General features: G+C 59.6%; 1 protein-coding gene across 6 annotated transcripts in view; it reads right to left on the bottom strand.

Annotated features, from left to right (window-relative positions):
• Positions 1-14,147, bottom strand: part of ABCA2 (ATP binding cassette subfamily A member 2) — a 34,068-nt gene that overhangs the window by 12,218 nt on the left and 7,703 nt on the right. For 2 of the 6 annotated variants that reach the window (XM_048325542.1, XM_048325544.1), the window contains 25 exons: positions 12,202-12,313; positions 11,615-11,781; positions 11,289-11,416; positions 11,065-11,169; positions 10,415-10,600; positions 10,115-10,333; positions 9,177-9,511; positions 8,771-8,930; positions 8,434-8,562; positions 7,986-8,153; positions 7,151-7,247; positions 6,620-6,793; positions 6,437-6,539; positions 5,817-5,931; positions 5,277-5,467; positions 4,895-5,045; positions 4,397-4,601; positions 3,779-3,943; positions 3,291-3,474; positions 2,785-2,997; positions 2,272-2,468; positions 2,009-2,191; positions 1,408-1,592; positions 1,199-1,319; positions 185-472 (listed from right to left, as the gene is read on the bottom strand). In XM_048325542.1, coding sequence (XP_048181499.1) covers positions 185-472; positions 1,199-1,319; positions 1,408-1,592; positions 2,009-2,191; positions 2,272-2,468; positions 2,785-2,997; positions 3,291-3,474; positions 3,779-3,943; positions 4,397-4,601; positions 4,895-5,045; positions 5,277-5,467; positions 5,817-5,931; positions 6,437-6,539; positions 6,620-6,793; positions 7,151-7,247; positions 7,986-8,153; positions 8,434-8,562; positions 8,771-8,930; positions 9,177-9,511; positions 10,115-10,333; positions 10,415-10,600; positions 11,065-11,169; positions 11,289-11,416; positions 11,615-11,781; positions 12,202-12,313 — 4,281 coding nt within the window. Of the gene's footprint in view, positions 1-184; positions 473-1,198; positions 1,320-1,407; positions 1,593-2,008; positions 2,192-2,271; positions 2,469-2,784; positions 2,998-3,290; positions 3,475-3,778; positions 3,944-4,396; positions 4,602-4,894; positions 5,046-5,276; positions 5,468-5,816; positions 5,932-6,436; positions 6,540-6,619; positions 6,794-7,150; positions 7,248-7,985; positions 8,154-8,433; positions 8,563-8,770; positions 8,931-9,176; positions 9,512-10,114; positions 10,334-10,414; positions 10,601-11,064; positions 11,170-11,288; positions 11,417-11,614; positions 11,782-12,201; positions 13,749-14,147 lie in introns of those variants that run through there. The other 4 variants (XM_048325543.1, XM_048325547.1, XM_048325545.1 and 1 more) reach the window with 3 other exon arrangements.

Genomic DNA, 14,147 nt, shown 5'->3' with positions numbered 1-14,147 from the left:
CTGGATGCACCATCAGTCCTCTCCCCACGGGTTCTTGTCCCAGCAGTCTCAGCCACCCACCTCAGACACAACCACATACCCTGCGGGACCAGGGCCAGCTCTGTCCGCCCTGGGCAAACCCTCCATGTCCCAGCTGAGCACCTCCCCTGGCCCCTGCCGCTGGCCGGGCACCAGCAGCACCAACCTTGCAGACTGACGTTATCGGGGTCCTGCCGGTTATCGAACAGGGGCGCGTAATCCCCAAAGAATTCGGAATAAACCCCACCTTCATCGCCGCGCACGGAGCCCACCGAGGACACTGAGCGCAGGGACGCCTGCGACTGCGCCAGCTTGGAGCAGGTCACCAGGTTGCTGAGCTCCACTTCCGGCTTCTCTGGCATGGCCGCTTCGGCCAGGGGCTCCCCATTGGCTTCAGACTTTGGGCCCAGCTCAGAGGCAGGTGGCTGCAGGGCATCCTTGGACTCCTTCATGTCTGGAAGAAAAAATGTGGGTTGCCACCAGCCATGCTACTCTTCACTGCATCATGCCACCGACTGGGGATGGATCATATCATACAATCACAGACCGGTTTGGGCTGGAACGGACCTCATCTCATTCCACCCCTCTACCATGCGCAGGGACACCTTCTGCCAGACCACATTGCTCCAAGCCCCGTCCAACCTGGCCTTGGACACTTCCAGGGATGGAGCTGCCACAGCTCCTCTGCACAACCTGTGCCAGGGCCTCACCACCCTCACAGGGGAGAATTTCCTTCTAACATCTAATCTAAACTTTTCCTCTTTTAGTTTAAAACCATTCCCCCCCTTGTCCTAACACTATCTGCCCATGTAAAGACCTTCTCTCATTTTTTCAAGCCCCTTTTAGGCACTAGAAGGTGCCATAAGGTCTCCCTGGAGCCTTCTCCAGATGAACACCCCCAGCTCTCCCAGCCTGGCTCCATGGCAGAGGTGCTCCAGCCCTCAGAGCAACTCCATGGTGTCCTCTGGAGACCTGTGCTGAGGACACCAGAGCTAGACACTATTCCAGGTGGGAGTAAACCCAGAGTGGAGCAGAGGCTGGCTGCCCTTGGCCAGGATGGGCTCTGCTGGAAACCCCTCCACCATCCGGGACAGGAGACTCCTGCAGCCACCAAGCCCAGCAAGATCACACAGCCCCTCACTAGCCCCAGGAGCACCTTGTGCCCCGCCAGCGCCCATACCCACGTCACTGTTCTCCAGAGACTGGTCCTCCTCAGACACCTTCAGGAAGACCTCCTCCAGCGTGGTGTCCATCAGCCCAAAACTGGTGAGGTCCAGCTCTTCCAGGCTCTGCTCCAAGTGCTGTGGGAGCAAAGTGCTGCGTGAGGAGGGCAGATGTCGACAGTGCCACAGCCCTCTGCCTGTCCACCCTGCCAGCCCCTGCAGGTACCTGGAAGAGCCTCTCAAAGCAGCCCTTCTTGACGGCCTCACTGGGCAGGATGTAGGAGAGCTCCGTGTTGGTGTCTGAGATGAGGAGGCAGGAGGCCACGTACTTCTTGATGAACTGGGAGACACGAGGCTCAGAGCAGGGGCTGACAGAGGAGTGACCCAGGGGGCTGTGTGGCTGGCCTGGCTCTGGGGCAGAGGGGCAGTACCCATTGGTCACTTCACACCTGGCCTCCCACCAAGACCCATCACATTTTCCCTACTCCCCAGTGCCATGGGGGCTTCCCTGTCACCCTGACAGGCCTGGGGATGGTGCTCTGCAATGCGGCCCACACTGGACATCTCAGTGGGCAACCCACAAGCTGGAGAGAACCAGCACCTGGAGACAAATGCCACTGTGTAGAGTCTGGCCAAGGACGCAGCTCGGAAAAATTAAGGCTGAGCAATGGGATCTCCTACACCCCTACCCTATCCCCTCTGCCCTCCAAGTGGCCTTAAGGAGACTCAAGATGGGAGTACTTGGGTGTTGACCTCTCCTTTGCTGGGCTGAAGAAGGGCTGGTGCCATCTATTCCTCTAAACAAAGGGTCCCACTGCACCCCAGACCTGTGCCGTTCCTGGTGTCCGACTGCTTCTTCACCACTGTCAGCTTGTAGCCGTCACCATAGGTGCTCTTGAGGAACAATGGAGAACCACAGCACTTGAGCTTGCCATGAGAGATGATGGCGATGCGGTCCCCCAGCAGGTCAGCCTCATCCATGTGGTGTGTGGAGAGCAAGATGGTCCTCCCTGATGGCAGCACAAAGCCTCAGCAGAGGGGCCAGGGCTGCCACAGAGGAGCATGCCAGGCTCTGCCCAGCTCTGCTCACCTGGCTTGTACTTGAGGATGAGGTCCCAGATGGCCCTTCGGGCATATGGGTCCACACCAGCTGTGGGCTCATCCAAGATAACAGCCCGTGACCCACCCACGAAGGCAATGGCCACTGACAGCTTCCTCTTCATGCCGCCCGAGAGAGTCTGCACCTGGCAGTGCCGTTTGTTGGAGAGTTCCAGGTCCTCAATCATCCTGGGGACAGGGCGGAAGCACCAGGAATGCTGGGGGGGCTGTACTGGTGCCCAGTGCCTGTGGGGAGTATGTAACGCCTCTTCCCCACAAGGCACCTGCGGCCTTCAGCTGCTGGCACTGCCCAGCTGCAGTCAGGCCTATGAGCATCTTCTGCTCACTTCCACAGCCTAACACCCCAAGGGTGGGAAAACACTTGGTGGAGCTGCTCCAGGGGACACCTCTGCCCCCAGATCACACCCCCTGGTACAGCCAGCAGGAAAGAGACTCACTCATGCCAAAGGCATGGATGAAGACAAAGGAGCTGGAGGGTGCCTACTTGTCCATCTCCTTGCGGATCTCCTCCTCTGCCATGCTCTTGAGCTGCGAGTAGAACCAGAGGTGCTCCTCCACCGTCAGCCTGTCAAAGAGCACGTTGTGCTGGGGACACATGCCCAGGTTCTTCCGGATCTTGTCCATCTCCGTACGGATATCATGGCCGTAGATGGTAGCAGAGCCAGACGTTGGAGGGAACAAGCCAGTGAGGATGGACCTGGATGGATGGAGAAAGGCAACAATGTGAGGGAGCTCATGTTCCTCAGTCTGGTCCCAATGCCAACCACCACCTCTGGGAGCATCTGCTGGGACCCAGGCAGAGCCCTATCAGCACAGGGCCATGAGCCTACTGCCTGTCCCATGTTTGTGCCAGCCCCACACCCACACTCCTGCCCTCTGGGCATGGCACCAGCTGCCACAGGGCCCTGCAGGGACATCCCGAAGCCCCTTCCTCACACCCTGCAGCTGGCCAGAGGAACATGGTCTCTGTCAGCCCGGACAGGCACTCACATGGTGGTGGTCTTGCCTGCACCATTGTGCCCCAGGAAGGACACGACCTGGTTCTCGTAGAGGTTGAGGCTCAGCTTGTTCAGCGCCAGCTTCTTGTCTGTCTTGTAGACTTTGGTGAGCTTGTCGATGCAGACAACCAAGGGGAGGTGGGTTGGCTCCTCCTCGATGCCCCTCGTCTCCTCTGCTGTGACAGTGGGATGGTGAGGAGCCAGAGGAGGGCAGGGAAGCCAGGCTTCGAGTGGGGCTCCCTGGGAATGAATCAACCCGCCTCCATCCCATGGTGACTATGCTGGCTTGTGGTCCCTTCCCCTCTGCTTCTCGCCCGTTTTCCCCCTCCCATGCCACAGTGGCAGCTCCCAGAGAGGCCACAGTGCTCGGCTCAGTATCCTGCCCTGACAAGAGCACAGGGGTCCGTGGCCAAGGCAAGACCCTGTGGCAGAGCCAGGGCCACCCTTGTGCCATCCACTGCCACCCCCAGCTGCCCTCACCCAGCCTCCGGCTCTCCATGGCACAGGCCTGATCCTCCTCCATGATGCTGAGGCGGGTGGTGCGTGACCACGGCCAGGTCCACTCCCAGGTCTCCACGCGCCCGTTGCCCAGCCAGTAAGACTTCTGGAAAGGGAAGTACCAGGGCCGTGGCAGGCCGAACATGCCTGCAACCACAACCCCGGGGAGTCAGGGCCAACCGTACACCCAGGGCCATGCAGAAGCTGCTGAGGGCTGGGTCAGAGCTTGGCATGGGCATGGGCTGGGGGTTTCCCCAGGTCAGGTCACCACTGCAGGGTGGCAGCTATGAACATTCCAGCCAGCTGGGCTCAGGGCAGCTCTGGGGGCTGTGCCAGGAAACAAAGTCCTTTGGGATTCAGGTTGGGTTGGCTCATGCTTCAGTTTTACAATGAAAAAATAGGGAGCAGCTGAGATGCCTCCACAAGGGGAAATAAGGGGGATCACTATCCCAGCTGTGGACATCCGGCTTTGCTACAGCTGGCCCCTGAATTGAGACACCTGGCTGACACCAGCAGATTAGGACATGTGGGCAGGTTTCCTCCAGCAAAGAGGCTCCTGTAAGGTCTGGGGTGCCCTCATGCCCCTCTGCCCACACGTACCCGGGTGCACGGCCTCGATGTACCATGTGAGCACCCCATACACCACAGCATCCACAACCAGCATCATCATGGACAGCAGGAGGTTGAAGTCATCGCCTTCCACAGGTGACTGGCTGAAGGTGTGCCACTGGATACCCACGCCAGCCACCTCATACAGCGCAAAGTACTTGGAGCCCAACCCGAAGGCCGTGGTGGACATGAGTGACTGTGAAGAGGTGGAGGGAAGGGAATGGCAGGTCAGCAGGAACCACAGGCCAGAGGAACAGGTTGGGGTGAATTCCTACCCAGTACTGCCCCCACCCAGCCCCATGGAAATGCTCCTGGCCCTGAGAGGCAGCAAACCTTCTGGAGATACCTCCAAAGTCCCACAGGGAGGTGGTTCACACAGGCAATGGCTTGCCCAGGGCTTGGTGACAGCTTGGTGGCTTTGTACTAGACACGAGGTGCCTGAGGCAAACCTGGGACCAAGCACGTCCCCAGCTGCCGCAGCCAACTCACCGCAATGCACTTCTCAAAGGCTGTGATCTTGTCATGCGCCACCTCCTCCCGGATGGCCACATACATGTAGGGCACGTAGCTGAGGAAGTAGATGATGCCGCCACAGGCAGAGGCCAGCTTGGCCTTGGAGTAGAGCACCGACACCAGGAAGCTGCAGGGCGGACAGTGTCTCCTTAGATCCTACTCCACCAGGACTTTCCCCAGGCCGTCTGGTTTTGGTGGTGTTGAGGCAATAAATTGGCTCCCCAAATCAGCTGCTTGGAGGGACTTGTGCCCCTCCACCGGCCCTTGCCCACACAGCTCCCAGGACCCTCACTCCATGGCACAAGAACCTGGCACTGCCCATGCCCCCTTACTGCCCAGCACAGACCAGGCAGCTCACCAGAACATGATGGTGGCCACGGCATAGATGGCGAGGAAGAGCCATATGATGAGGACGTCGCTGTGCATCAGGACCTTGCCGTACTTGAGAATGGCAGTGAGTGCTGTGACCGAGATGGAGAGCTGGACAAAGCCAGTGATGAACCAAGCCACCCAGTGCACTGCATTGTTCAGGCCCATCATCTTCATCACCTGTGAGGCCAAAACCGCTGAGTGGGGCTGTCCCCAGCCCTGCGCACCCCTGCTGCCACTCTCACTGGGCTGGGAGAACAAGAGCTGGCACCAAGGGAGCTGCTGGGAGTGGGCAGGACACAGCACCCCGCATTGGGGTGCCAAGGAGCTCAGCTCCCTCTGGCACTGGGCAGGGCTCATCTCATGCTGGGGACACTCAGAAGAACCATCTCAGCCCAGGGATTTGGGATCTGCATCTGCCCCAGCTCATATAACCCAGAAATACAAGGAAGGTGACCAAGGACACAGCACAGAATGTAGGGCTCAGATATGCCCACTCCTTCCCAAGAATCTCTTCCACCATCCCTACCTCTTTCAGGCGATGCTCCTTCTCTGTCACAATGTGCTGGATCATCATGGCCACTGAGTAGACCCAGGAGATCACCATGCAGAGGGGCATCATGTGCTCGATGACAAAGAGAAAGCTGATGGGGTAGAGGAAGAGAAAGGAGAACGGGATGGTGGCACTGCCACAGAGACCTGTGGAGGGGCTCTCCCACCAATCAGGGACAACGAGTCTCTAACCCAGCACCTCCTTAGTGCCCTAAAAGAACTTCTCCAGTGAGCCCACAGGACAATCCAGTGTTGTGGCTGGCAGGTAGTAGCCACGGGCTCAGCCCAGGGCCCTGCCTACCGTGGTGTGGATGGGGCCCTCTCCAATGCCCAGGAGTGTTGCTGGCTCTGGGACTTCTACAGGTGCTGCCTCCACATCACTGTAATCCATAACCACTGACAGACCCATGTGCCATTCCTTTACTTTGCTCTGCCTTCCTGAGCCTGGTAGTCCAAGGAACTGGACTTAACTGGTTGCTCATCATTCCCAGTGTCACCGATCTCTTTCAGGCCCCCAAACTTGTTCCCTTTCCCCAGCTAAAGTATCCAGGGCTGCAAAGTGGAAGGGGGAAGGTCCTGCAGGCGAGTGTTACTCACTCATCCCGGGTATAACACGGGTACGGGAACATCTGTACGTAGTTGCCAGGCTCCACCACATCGTGGCCAACAAATGTGTTGATGAGGGCACGCTCCATCATGTCTGTGGAAGAGGAGGAGAGGCCAGGCTAAGTGCGCAGGGGCCAGGGCTGTGGGCAGCCGTGGCAGGGCGCTGACACTTACCCTGGATCCAGACGAAGCCATAGAGGAAGTAGAAGCGGCCGCCGGTGTTGGGGCCAGGCCGCCAGTATGCCCGACGGATCTCGTTGGTCTTCTCCGTGAAGCTGGAATTCTGCCGGATCTTGTACATGACATGGGGGGGCAATGAGCCATCCCTGTTGGTCTGGAAGATGACGCCTGTGGGCAGCAGAAGAGGCAGAGAGTCCACAGGGGGACAGCCACATCAGCTGACCCACAGCAGCAGGAAGGGATGGGGAGGGCACCGTGAGGGCTGCCATGGATGAGACAGGTGGCATGGCCAGGGATGTGAGACCCCCATGGGATGCGAGGGCACATAGACAGCAGGCCATGGGAGTGGGAGAGCCAGGACAGCAGCATGAGGCAGAAGATGGGCACCATGAGATGCTCAGCCCCCTCATCCACCCAAAACGTGCACCAAGTGACCCACATCCTGAAGCCAGTGGCTCCAGGGCACAGCTGGAGAAGGGCAAAGTTTCAGGGACCCCTGAGAAGGGCTGGTTCCCAGGGACATACTGGCAAAAACCGTGACATTGTCCTGATAGGCCTGGTTCAGCGTGTAGTTGACAATGCTCTCCTCATCCGGGAAGCCTTTGAAGATGTCCACGCTGACCTAGTGGAAAGAGAATCATAGAATCACTAAGATTGGAAAAGCCCTCTAAGATCATTGAGTCCATTAACCCAAAGACTTTCAAGCCCAGCACTAAACTATGTCCCCAGGTGTCAAATTCACACACTTTTTGAACACTTCCAGGGTTAGTACCACTGCCCTGGGCAGCCTGTTCCAGTGCTGACCACCCTTTCAGTGAAGTTCTCCCTAAAATCCAATCTAAACCTCCCCTGATACAACTTTAGGCTGTTTCCTGTTGTCCTGTCACCTGGGAGAAAAGACCAACCCCTACCTGGCTGCAACATCCTTCTAGGTAATTGTAGAGACTTAAAAGGTCCCTCCTGAGCTTCCTTTTCTCCAGGCTGAGGTCCCCCAGCTCTCTCAGTCCATCCCCATCAGACCTGTGCTCCAGAACCTTCCCCAGCTCCAGTGCCCTTCTCTGGACATGCTCCAGCAGGCTAGCGAGATCCCAAGGCCCCGGATGGGTCTAGCACACAGAGCCTGCACACTCTACAGCATGCGCCACCCAAAGCCAGCCCCAGCCCCTGAAGTCAACAGTGTGTGAGCACTTCCACCCTAGACATCTACCCCAAAGCTCCTCTGGACACTGCAGGAGCCACCACCTCCCCCAGGGCTCCTGTCCCATGCTCTTAAAAAAGTCTCAGTGGATCTGACCCTCTTCAGCCCAACAGAGTCTGGCTGTGGGCGGTTCAACCTTCCCACAGGTGGGCTCCACCTCACCTTGGCCATGAAATGGACCCAGCCACAGGCAGCATTGTCAATGGTATCCAGCTGCTGGAGCAGGACGCTGGCATTGGGCAGGGAGAAGTTGCCGTTGAGGAAGTTGTGGAGAACATCACTGTCGGAGACATTCAGGATCTCTGGATGCTTGTGGAGGTCAGCAGTCAACTGAGACAGAGAGGAAGACATGGGAGGGAGAAGCTGGGGTATGCCCTGCCTCTCAGGTCACTGTCCTCCCCATGGACACAGGTAGGGCCCAAAGCTCCTCCTGGGGATGGGGGACAGTGTGCACACTGCGCAGGGATCCAGACTAGCCTCCACATGAGCAAGGTGGGTACCAGGGAGTACCCCATGAAGAAGTAACAGGGTATCTGGGGGGAGGACAACGCCTTCTCCACTGCCTGAGCAGTAAATCCCAGGCAGGCTCATCCTCACCACACTGTCCTACCTGCTGGAGCCAGCGGATGCGCCTCTGCAGCCTGCCCTCCTCCAGGTAGGCTCGGATCTCAGGGGAGATGTTCAGCCATGCCTTGGCGTAGTGGGTGACGTTGCCCACAAAGGCGAAGGTCTCATTGGCCTGGGGGCCAGGCAAAGGTCACACAACAGGCAGAGGCAGGGGCTTCCTGCTCTCTGGGATGGCTAGCAGCCATGGAGATACCTGCCCACCTCCCACTGCCTGTGGGAGCTGCCTGTGTCTGGCAGTAAACCTCCTCCCTGCCACACAGCCCATCTGCAGAGCAGGACTGGTGGGAGAAGGACAGGGGCCCCAGCCTATGCATCCTCACCTTCAGGATGACTTTGTCAACTTCAGTGCCCACAGGTGCATACAGGATTTTGGGGTTGCTGGTCATCAGATGCACAAGGAGGCCCAAGTTCCGCTGCTCCTTGCTGGTGAAGCCCAGTGAGCTCATGTTGCCCTGCTTCAGTGCCTCAGGCTCAATGGTCCTGCAAAGGGAGCTCAGGCTGTCCACTCTGCTTCAGGCCCAGCACCCCTTGCTGCAGGTAGCCCCCACCGCTGCCCATGACAGGCCTTCACACTGACTCCAGTGCCTGCATGGTGCTGCCCAACACAGGGAGCATCCTCGGCTGCAGCACAAGGCTGCAGTCCAGCACCCATCCTGCCTACTCGGCAAGGGGTAACACCCCTGGCCTGTGCAGGGAGAACCTGGAGCCATCCCCCAGCACTCCTACCGGTTGTTGCCGCAGAGGATGGGCTGCAGCCCCGCCCAGAGCTGCACGAATGCTGAGAACTGCCCCTGGGGGTTGTCACTGCCAGAAGGACCCTCCCCGGCACCCTCCTCCTCCTCTGCAGTGGCATTGCCGGCCGTGGCATTGGTGCTGGCCCAGCTGGTGCTGTTGGCAGTGGGCAGTGGGGCCTTGCTGGCACAGGCTCCCCTGGGCAGCAGCTTGGCCAGTGCTGAGAGGATGTCCACGTCCCGGAGAACCTTCTCCATCTCCACCAGGTCCTCGAGGAGGGCACGAAGGCGGTGCTGGGTGGCCGTGCTGTTCACCTCCTCCAGCTTCAGCTGTCAGGATGAGTGGACAAGGAGTTACTCATTGCTGGGACAACAAAGGGTTCTCCTTGCCATTAGGAAGGGACCAATGGGGACCCCAAGCAGTAGCAACTCCACTTTCTTGGTTAAAAGGTTGGAGCTGTGCCCAGGAAAGGCCCTGGACTCACTGCTGTGCACCTGTGGCTATGAGGCAGTGAGAATGGTGGCAAATGCTGGCAGGGACTTGGGTTAGGACAGGAGGTATCATTCAAGACAGGAAGAAGGGTGGTCCTCTGCTTCTACAAAGGACCGAGCTTGGGTGGGACACGGAGTGGGACCTCAGAGCCAGCCTTGAGCTGTGCCACCAAGAGCCTTGCTGGTCCTGGGGAGAGAAGCTGGCAGGGACACACTGGAACATGTTGGAGACGCTCAGTCCCATCCAACAGGCAGTGTCCAAACAAGTGCTAGAGGGGAAATCACCTGGGATCTTACCCAGTGCTCATGTCAGGGAAGGGGGTGACCAGGAGAAGCCAGGCCATATAACAGCTCCCCATCCCAACACAATGCTAGCTGAGTAGAAACCTCTGCCCAAGTCTTATTCCTGCCACCAGCCTGCCCCGCCTGCTCAGCTCTCACCCTGCTGACAATCTTGGGGGTGTCCAGCTGCTCCTGGAGCTCGGTGGCCAGTGCAGCAAAGCGCTCCTGGCGGGTGGCTCGGCTGCCATTGCAGGCCAGTGCCCAGTACGCTGCCAGCAGCGGCTGCTGCCTGGGGGACACGTGCAGGAGGCGGCGCAGTCCCCCTGGGTTCTGCTCACACGTCAGCTGCTCCAGCACTGGCCCAGTGAAGAAGACACTCTACAGGGCAGGAAGTTGTAGGGACAGTGCTGCAGTGCCCACTCTGGCAGAGCAGCCCAGGTTGCCCCACGAGGTGCTCACCTCCATCTCGGTGACAAAGGCCTGGGGGCTATCAGAGATGGCAGGTGCCACAGCAGTGCTGGTGAGGCCCAGAGCCTGGGAGAGAATGCGGAGCAGCGCCGGCCGGCGTGGGGCTGCCACTGGGTCCCGCAGCACCCTGTGAACCAGCCCTTCCTGCAGGCTCCTCCAGCCACTGGGGAGGCTCTTCTGCAAGACGAAGAATGGGGATGGTTGGTGGCATAGGGCCTCCCCCCAGACCCCCATCCTTGTGTGTCCCCAAGCATACATGAACAGCCCCACAGCACCCATGGTCTCCACGGGGCGGGGGGGGAAGAAAAGGGATGTGCAGAGGCAGGGTCTCCCACATGCCAGACACAAGGGGGGAACAATTTCCCCTGCTCCCTCTACAGCCACCAACCAGGCAGTGCCAACCCCCACTGCAATGGCAAACCCAGGCATAGGCACTGGTGTGTCTCATAACTCTAGGGGAACTGGTCGCAGCTCCAGGATGGACACCAGCCATCCCTGCTGCTGCTCTGCCCCCTGACAATGTTCTGCCACAGCCCCTCTACAGCCCTCTACTGCCCCAGATCACCTGGGATGGGATATCGAGGGGACAAGAGGACAGGCTCTACCCCACCATGTCCCCTGCATGCAGCACCGCTCCTCACCTCCAGCTGTGTCATCTTCTTGCTGGGGCCAAACCCATCCCACAGGTCTCGCTCATGGGTCTCATCAGGTACCAAAGGAAAGGAATCAAAAAACTGGCGGTACACCTGCATCGAGATGAGAGCAGGACTGCCAGGTGTGCCAAGTGGAGCAGGGTAGGATAAATCCCAGCTGGTTGCCATTCATGGGGCAGCACAGACCCCTGCAAAGCCCAGAGGTCACCCACCTCCCGCAAGTCAATGCTGGAGCCCAGGAGCAGCTCAGCTGTGCTGTTGGGGAGGGACAAGTTCTGCATCAGGAAGCGCCGCAGCTCGCCCTGGTCTTTGGCTGCCCATGCCAGCGTGAAGCCGGACCCTGCCAAGGAGCAAGGTGGGGTGTCAGAGCAGCCCACCAGCATCAGGGACACGGCATGGCCCCAGAGCTGGCCTGATGCAGTGATGCAGGACAGTGGCAGGGCACTGCCCCACACACCACCACTTTGCTGGGTGCCAGGCAAGTTGGCACTCTGTCCCTGCCCACACAGGCAGGTGGGGCAGGCAGAGCACAACCCACCTGCTCGGCTGCTGAAGTGGGTCTCCATGGAGCTGGGCTCAGGGCTGCTGAGGGCCTCCAGGTGCCGGCGCAGCGACTCTAGCTCCTCCTCCAGTCCTGGGTGCTGTGGGTCGAAGAGGCTGCTTTGCTCTACTGCCTCGCTGAGGTGTTCCAGAATCTGTGTCACCCTGCGAGAGTCCAGCACCACCCTGGCTTCAGAGACAGAGGGATGGGGACACCTTCCCCAGAGCTCTGGGGGAAACAGCCCTTCAGGTGCAGGGGACAGCAGTCCTGTCTGAAACGGGGCACCACTGCCCTTGCCTGCACACTGAATCCAGTGTGCCAGGGTTCAGAGGAGAGCCCCAGCACCTCAAGGTGTCTCCAGGGGCCACCTCCATCCTTCTCCCAGCACCGAACACCTGGGAGCCCACAGCAGAATAGACCAAGGTGTCCCCTGCACCCTGAGGACACGGTGATCTGCACTTTGGGGGATGCCAAAAGTGCTTCTGCCTCAGCCCCAGGGTGGCAGCACCAGCATGGAAAGGGGCAGGCTCTGTGCGGGAGCATGAGGGGTGGGAGTGGAAGTGCATGGTGAGGGCAGGACTCACGTGGAGTTGGAGTACTGCAGGAAGCCAAACTCGTCACGCTGGCCATCGGGGCACAGGGACTGCATGACCGGCAGGATCCCGGCTGACGTGAGCGGGGCCGCCGTGTAGAAAGCTGGAGCCAGTAAGAGTGCAGAAGAGGCCAAGGAAAGTGCAGGCAGCGGGGAGGAGAGGCAAAGAGGCAGGGAGGGGAAGGGGGCCACCAGAGAAACAGACACTCAGTTCAGAAAAGCACACTCTGGGGTCTGTGAGCCCATGGGAGGCTGGTGGCCATGGTCAGAAGTCAGCAGTTTTCCCATCAGGGCAGTCCTGGCTGGTGACTCCGTGGAGCTGCAGGCAGCTCCAGCACCCCTGGCTCCAGCCCTCTTGCCCCCACCCACTCTGCCCTGGGTGATGGGTCCCTTGAGTCCCATGATGATGTCAGTTTCTGCTGCTTGCCCCCAAGGTGGCCACCAACCTCCTCCAGGCTCCCAGCCTCTCCTGTTAGTAGCCTCAGAGGCAGCTGTGGATCTCCAGAGGAAAAGGAGGAAGAATACGACAGGGAAAACAGTCGTCACCTGCAGCTCCCAGAGCCCCCAGCCTCCCCCCAACCCGGCTGCCCCGACGTGCGGCGGCTGGAGGTGGGTGGAAATGGAGACATGGAAGGAGAACATGGAAGAAACAAGAAGCAGCAAAGGGCTGGCAAACCTTCCCCCCTCCACTGACACTGAACCATCATCCCTGCTGGGACCCTCCCATGTCCCTCCCCAGGGCAGGGCAAGCCCAGAATGCCCCTGCCTGATGGAGAGCACAGGTTGTCACCGGGCAGTGCCAGGCAGGGACCCTGCTCTCACCACCCATCCGATGACCCTGTGGTTAGAGATAGGTCAGTGCTGTTAGCATGGCCACAGTCGGCGGGGACTGGTGAAGATGGGCTTCTGGCAGGAACAAGAGACAGGTGCAGCATGGGATGGGCCAGCAGCCTGCTGGGGTGGTGGGACCCCACACTGGTGGCCATGCCACAGTTTGGTGACAAAGTCAATGCACGGCATCCTCCTGGCCTTGAGGCTCCTCTAGTGCCACATCCCAGCTTGTCCCAGCCATGAGGGGCCAAGACAGGGACCTGGTGGTGGTGCCAGGGTGGGAGCCAGCCCCAAGCCCTTGGTGATTGGCCAAGACTGGGTGACCACAGGCCACCACATGGGTGACAGGACCCAGCAGACCTTGCCCTAGGAGGGAGGCAAGAAGAAGGGGTAAGACAAGCCTCCACCTGGCCTGGAGAGCCCTGTGAAGCCCAGGAGGCCGGGGACATGGCCACCAGTGGCCCCAGCACTTGGGGAACCCAGCACCATCAGCCAAGGGGGTACACCACCATGGCTGGTCAGTCCCCAGGGAGGAGCAGGCAGGGGCCATACTGTGCTGCCCAAGCTCATCTTCACCAGCTGTGGAGGAAGGCAAGAGGGTTACAGAGGCATGGATTAGGCCAGAGTGAGTTGATCTAAACCAGGCTCTTCCTCCCCAGACTACGAGGCCTGCACTGGCAAGGGAATGGGGGGAGGCGCCCACCCGTCCCACCAACTTACAGACTGGCGCATGCAGTTGAGGCATGAAGGGCAGGAGGGCAGGGGAGATGGTGGGAGAGAAAAAGAAAACATGAGCAAAAAAGAACAAAAACCAAACCAAAAACCACACAACACGGAGCGCACGTCAGCGCCGGGGCAGGAACCCGGGCAGTGCCTGCCGCAGCCGGACCGTGCTGGCAGCTGAGCTCTCCCTCGCCGGCACACACTGAAACACAGGCTCAAACCATCGTTACCTGGGGTCACCACCAGTGCCCAGCATCTCCCCTGGCTCTGCTGTGCCACCTGTGCCAGGGCACCCATCAAGGTGGGCATCCACAGGCCCTTGCAAGCTGGCAGCTCCACTCCACTGCCTCCTCCCAGCAGCACAGCCTGCAGGCACCAGAGCCC

This window comes from Corvus hawaiiensis, chromosome 21 (assembly GCF_020740725.1).
Source record: "Corvus hawaiiensis isolate bCorHaw1 chromosome 21, bCorHaw1.pri.cur, whole genome shotgun sequence".
NCBI lineage: Eukaryota > Metazoa > Chordata > Aves > Passeriformes > Corvidae > Corvus > Corvus hawaiiensis.
Note: the sequence above shows the minus strand (reverse complement) of the source record. Positions and strands in the feature narration are given on the sequence as shown.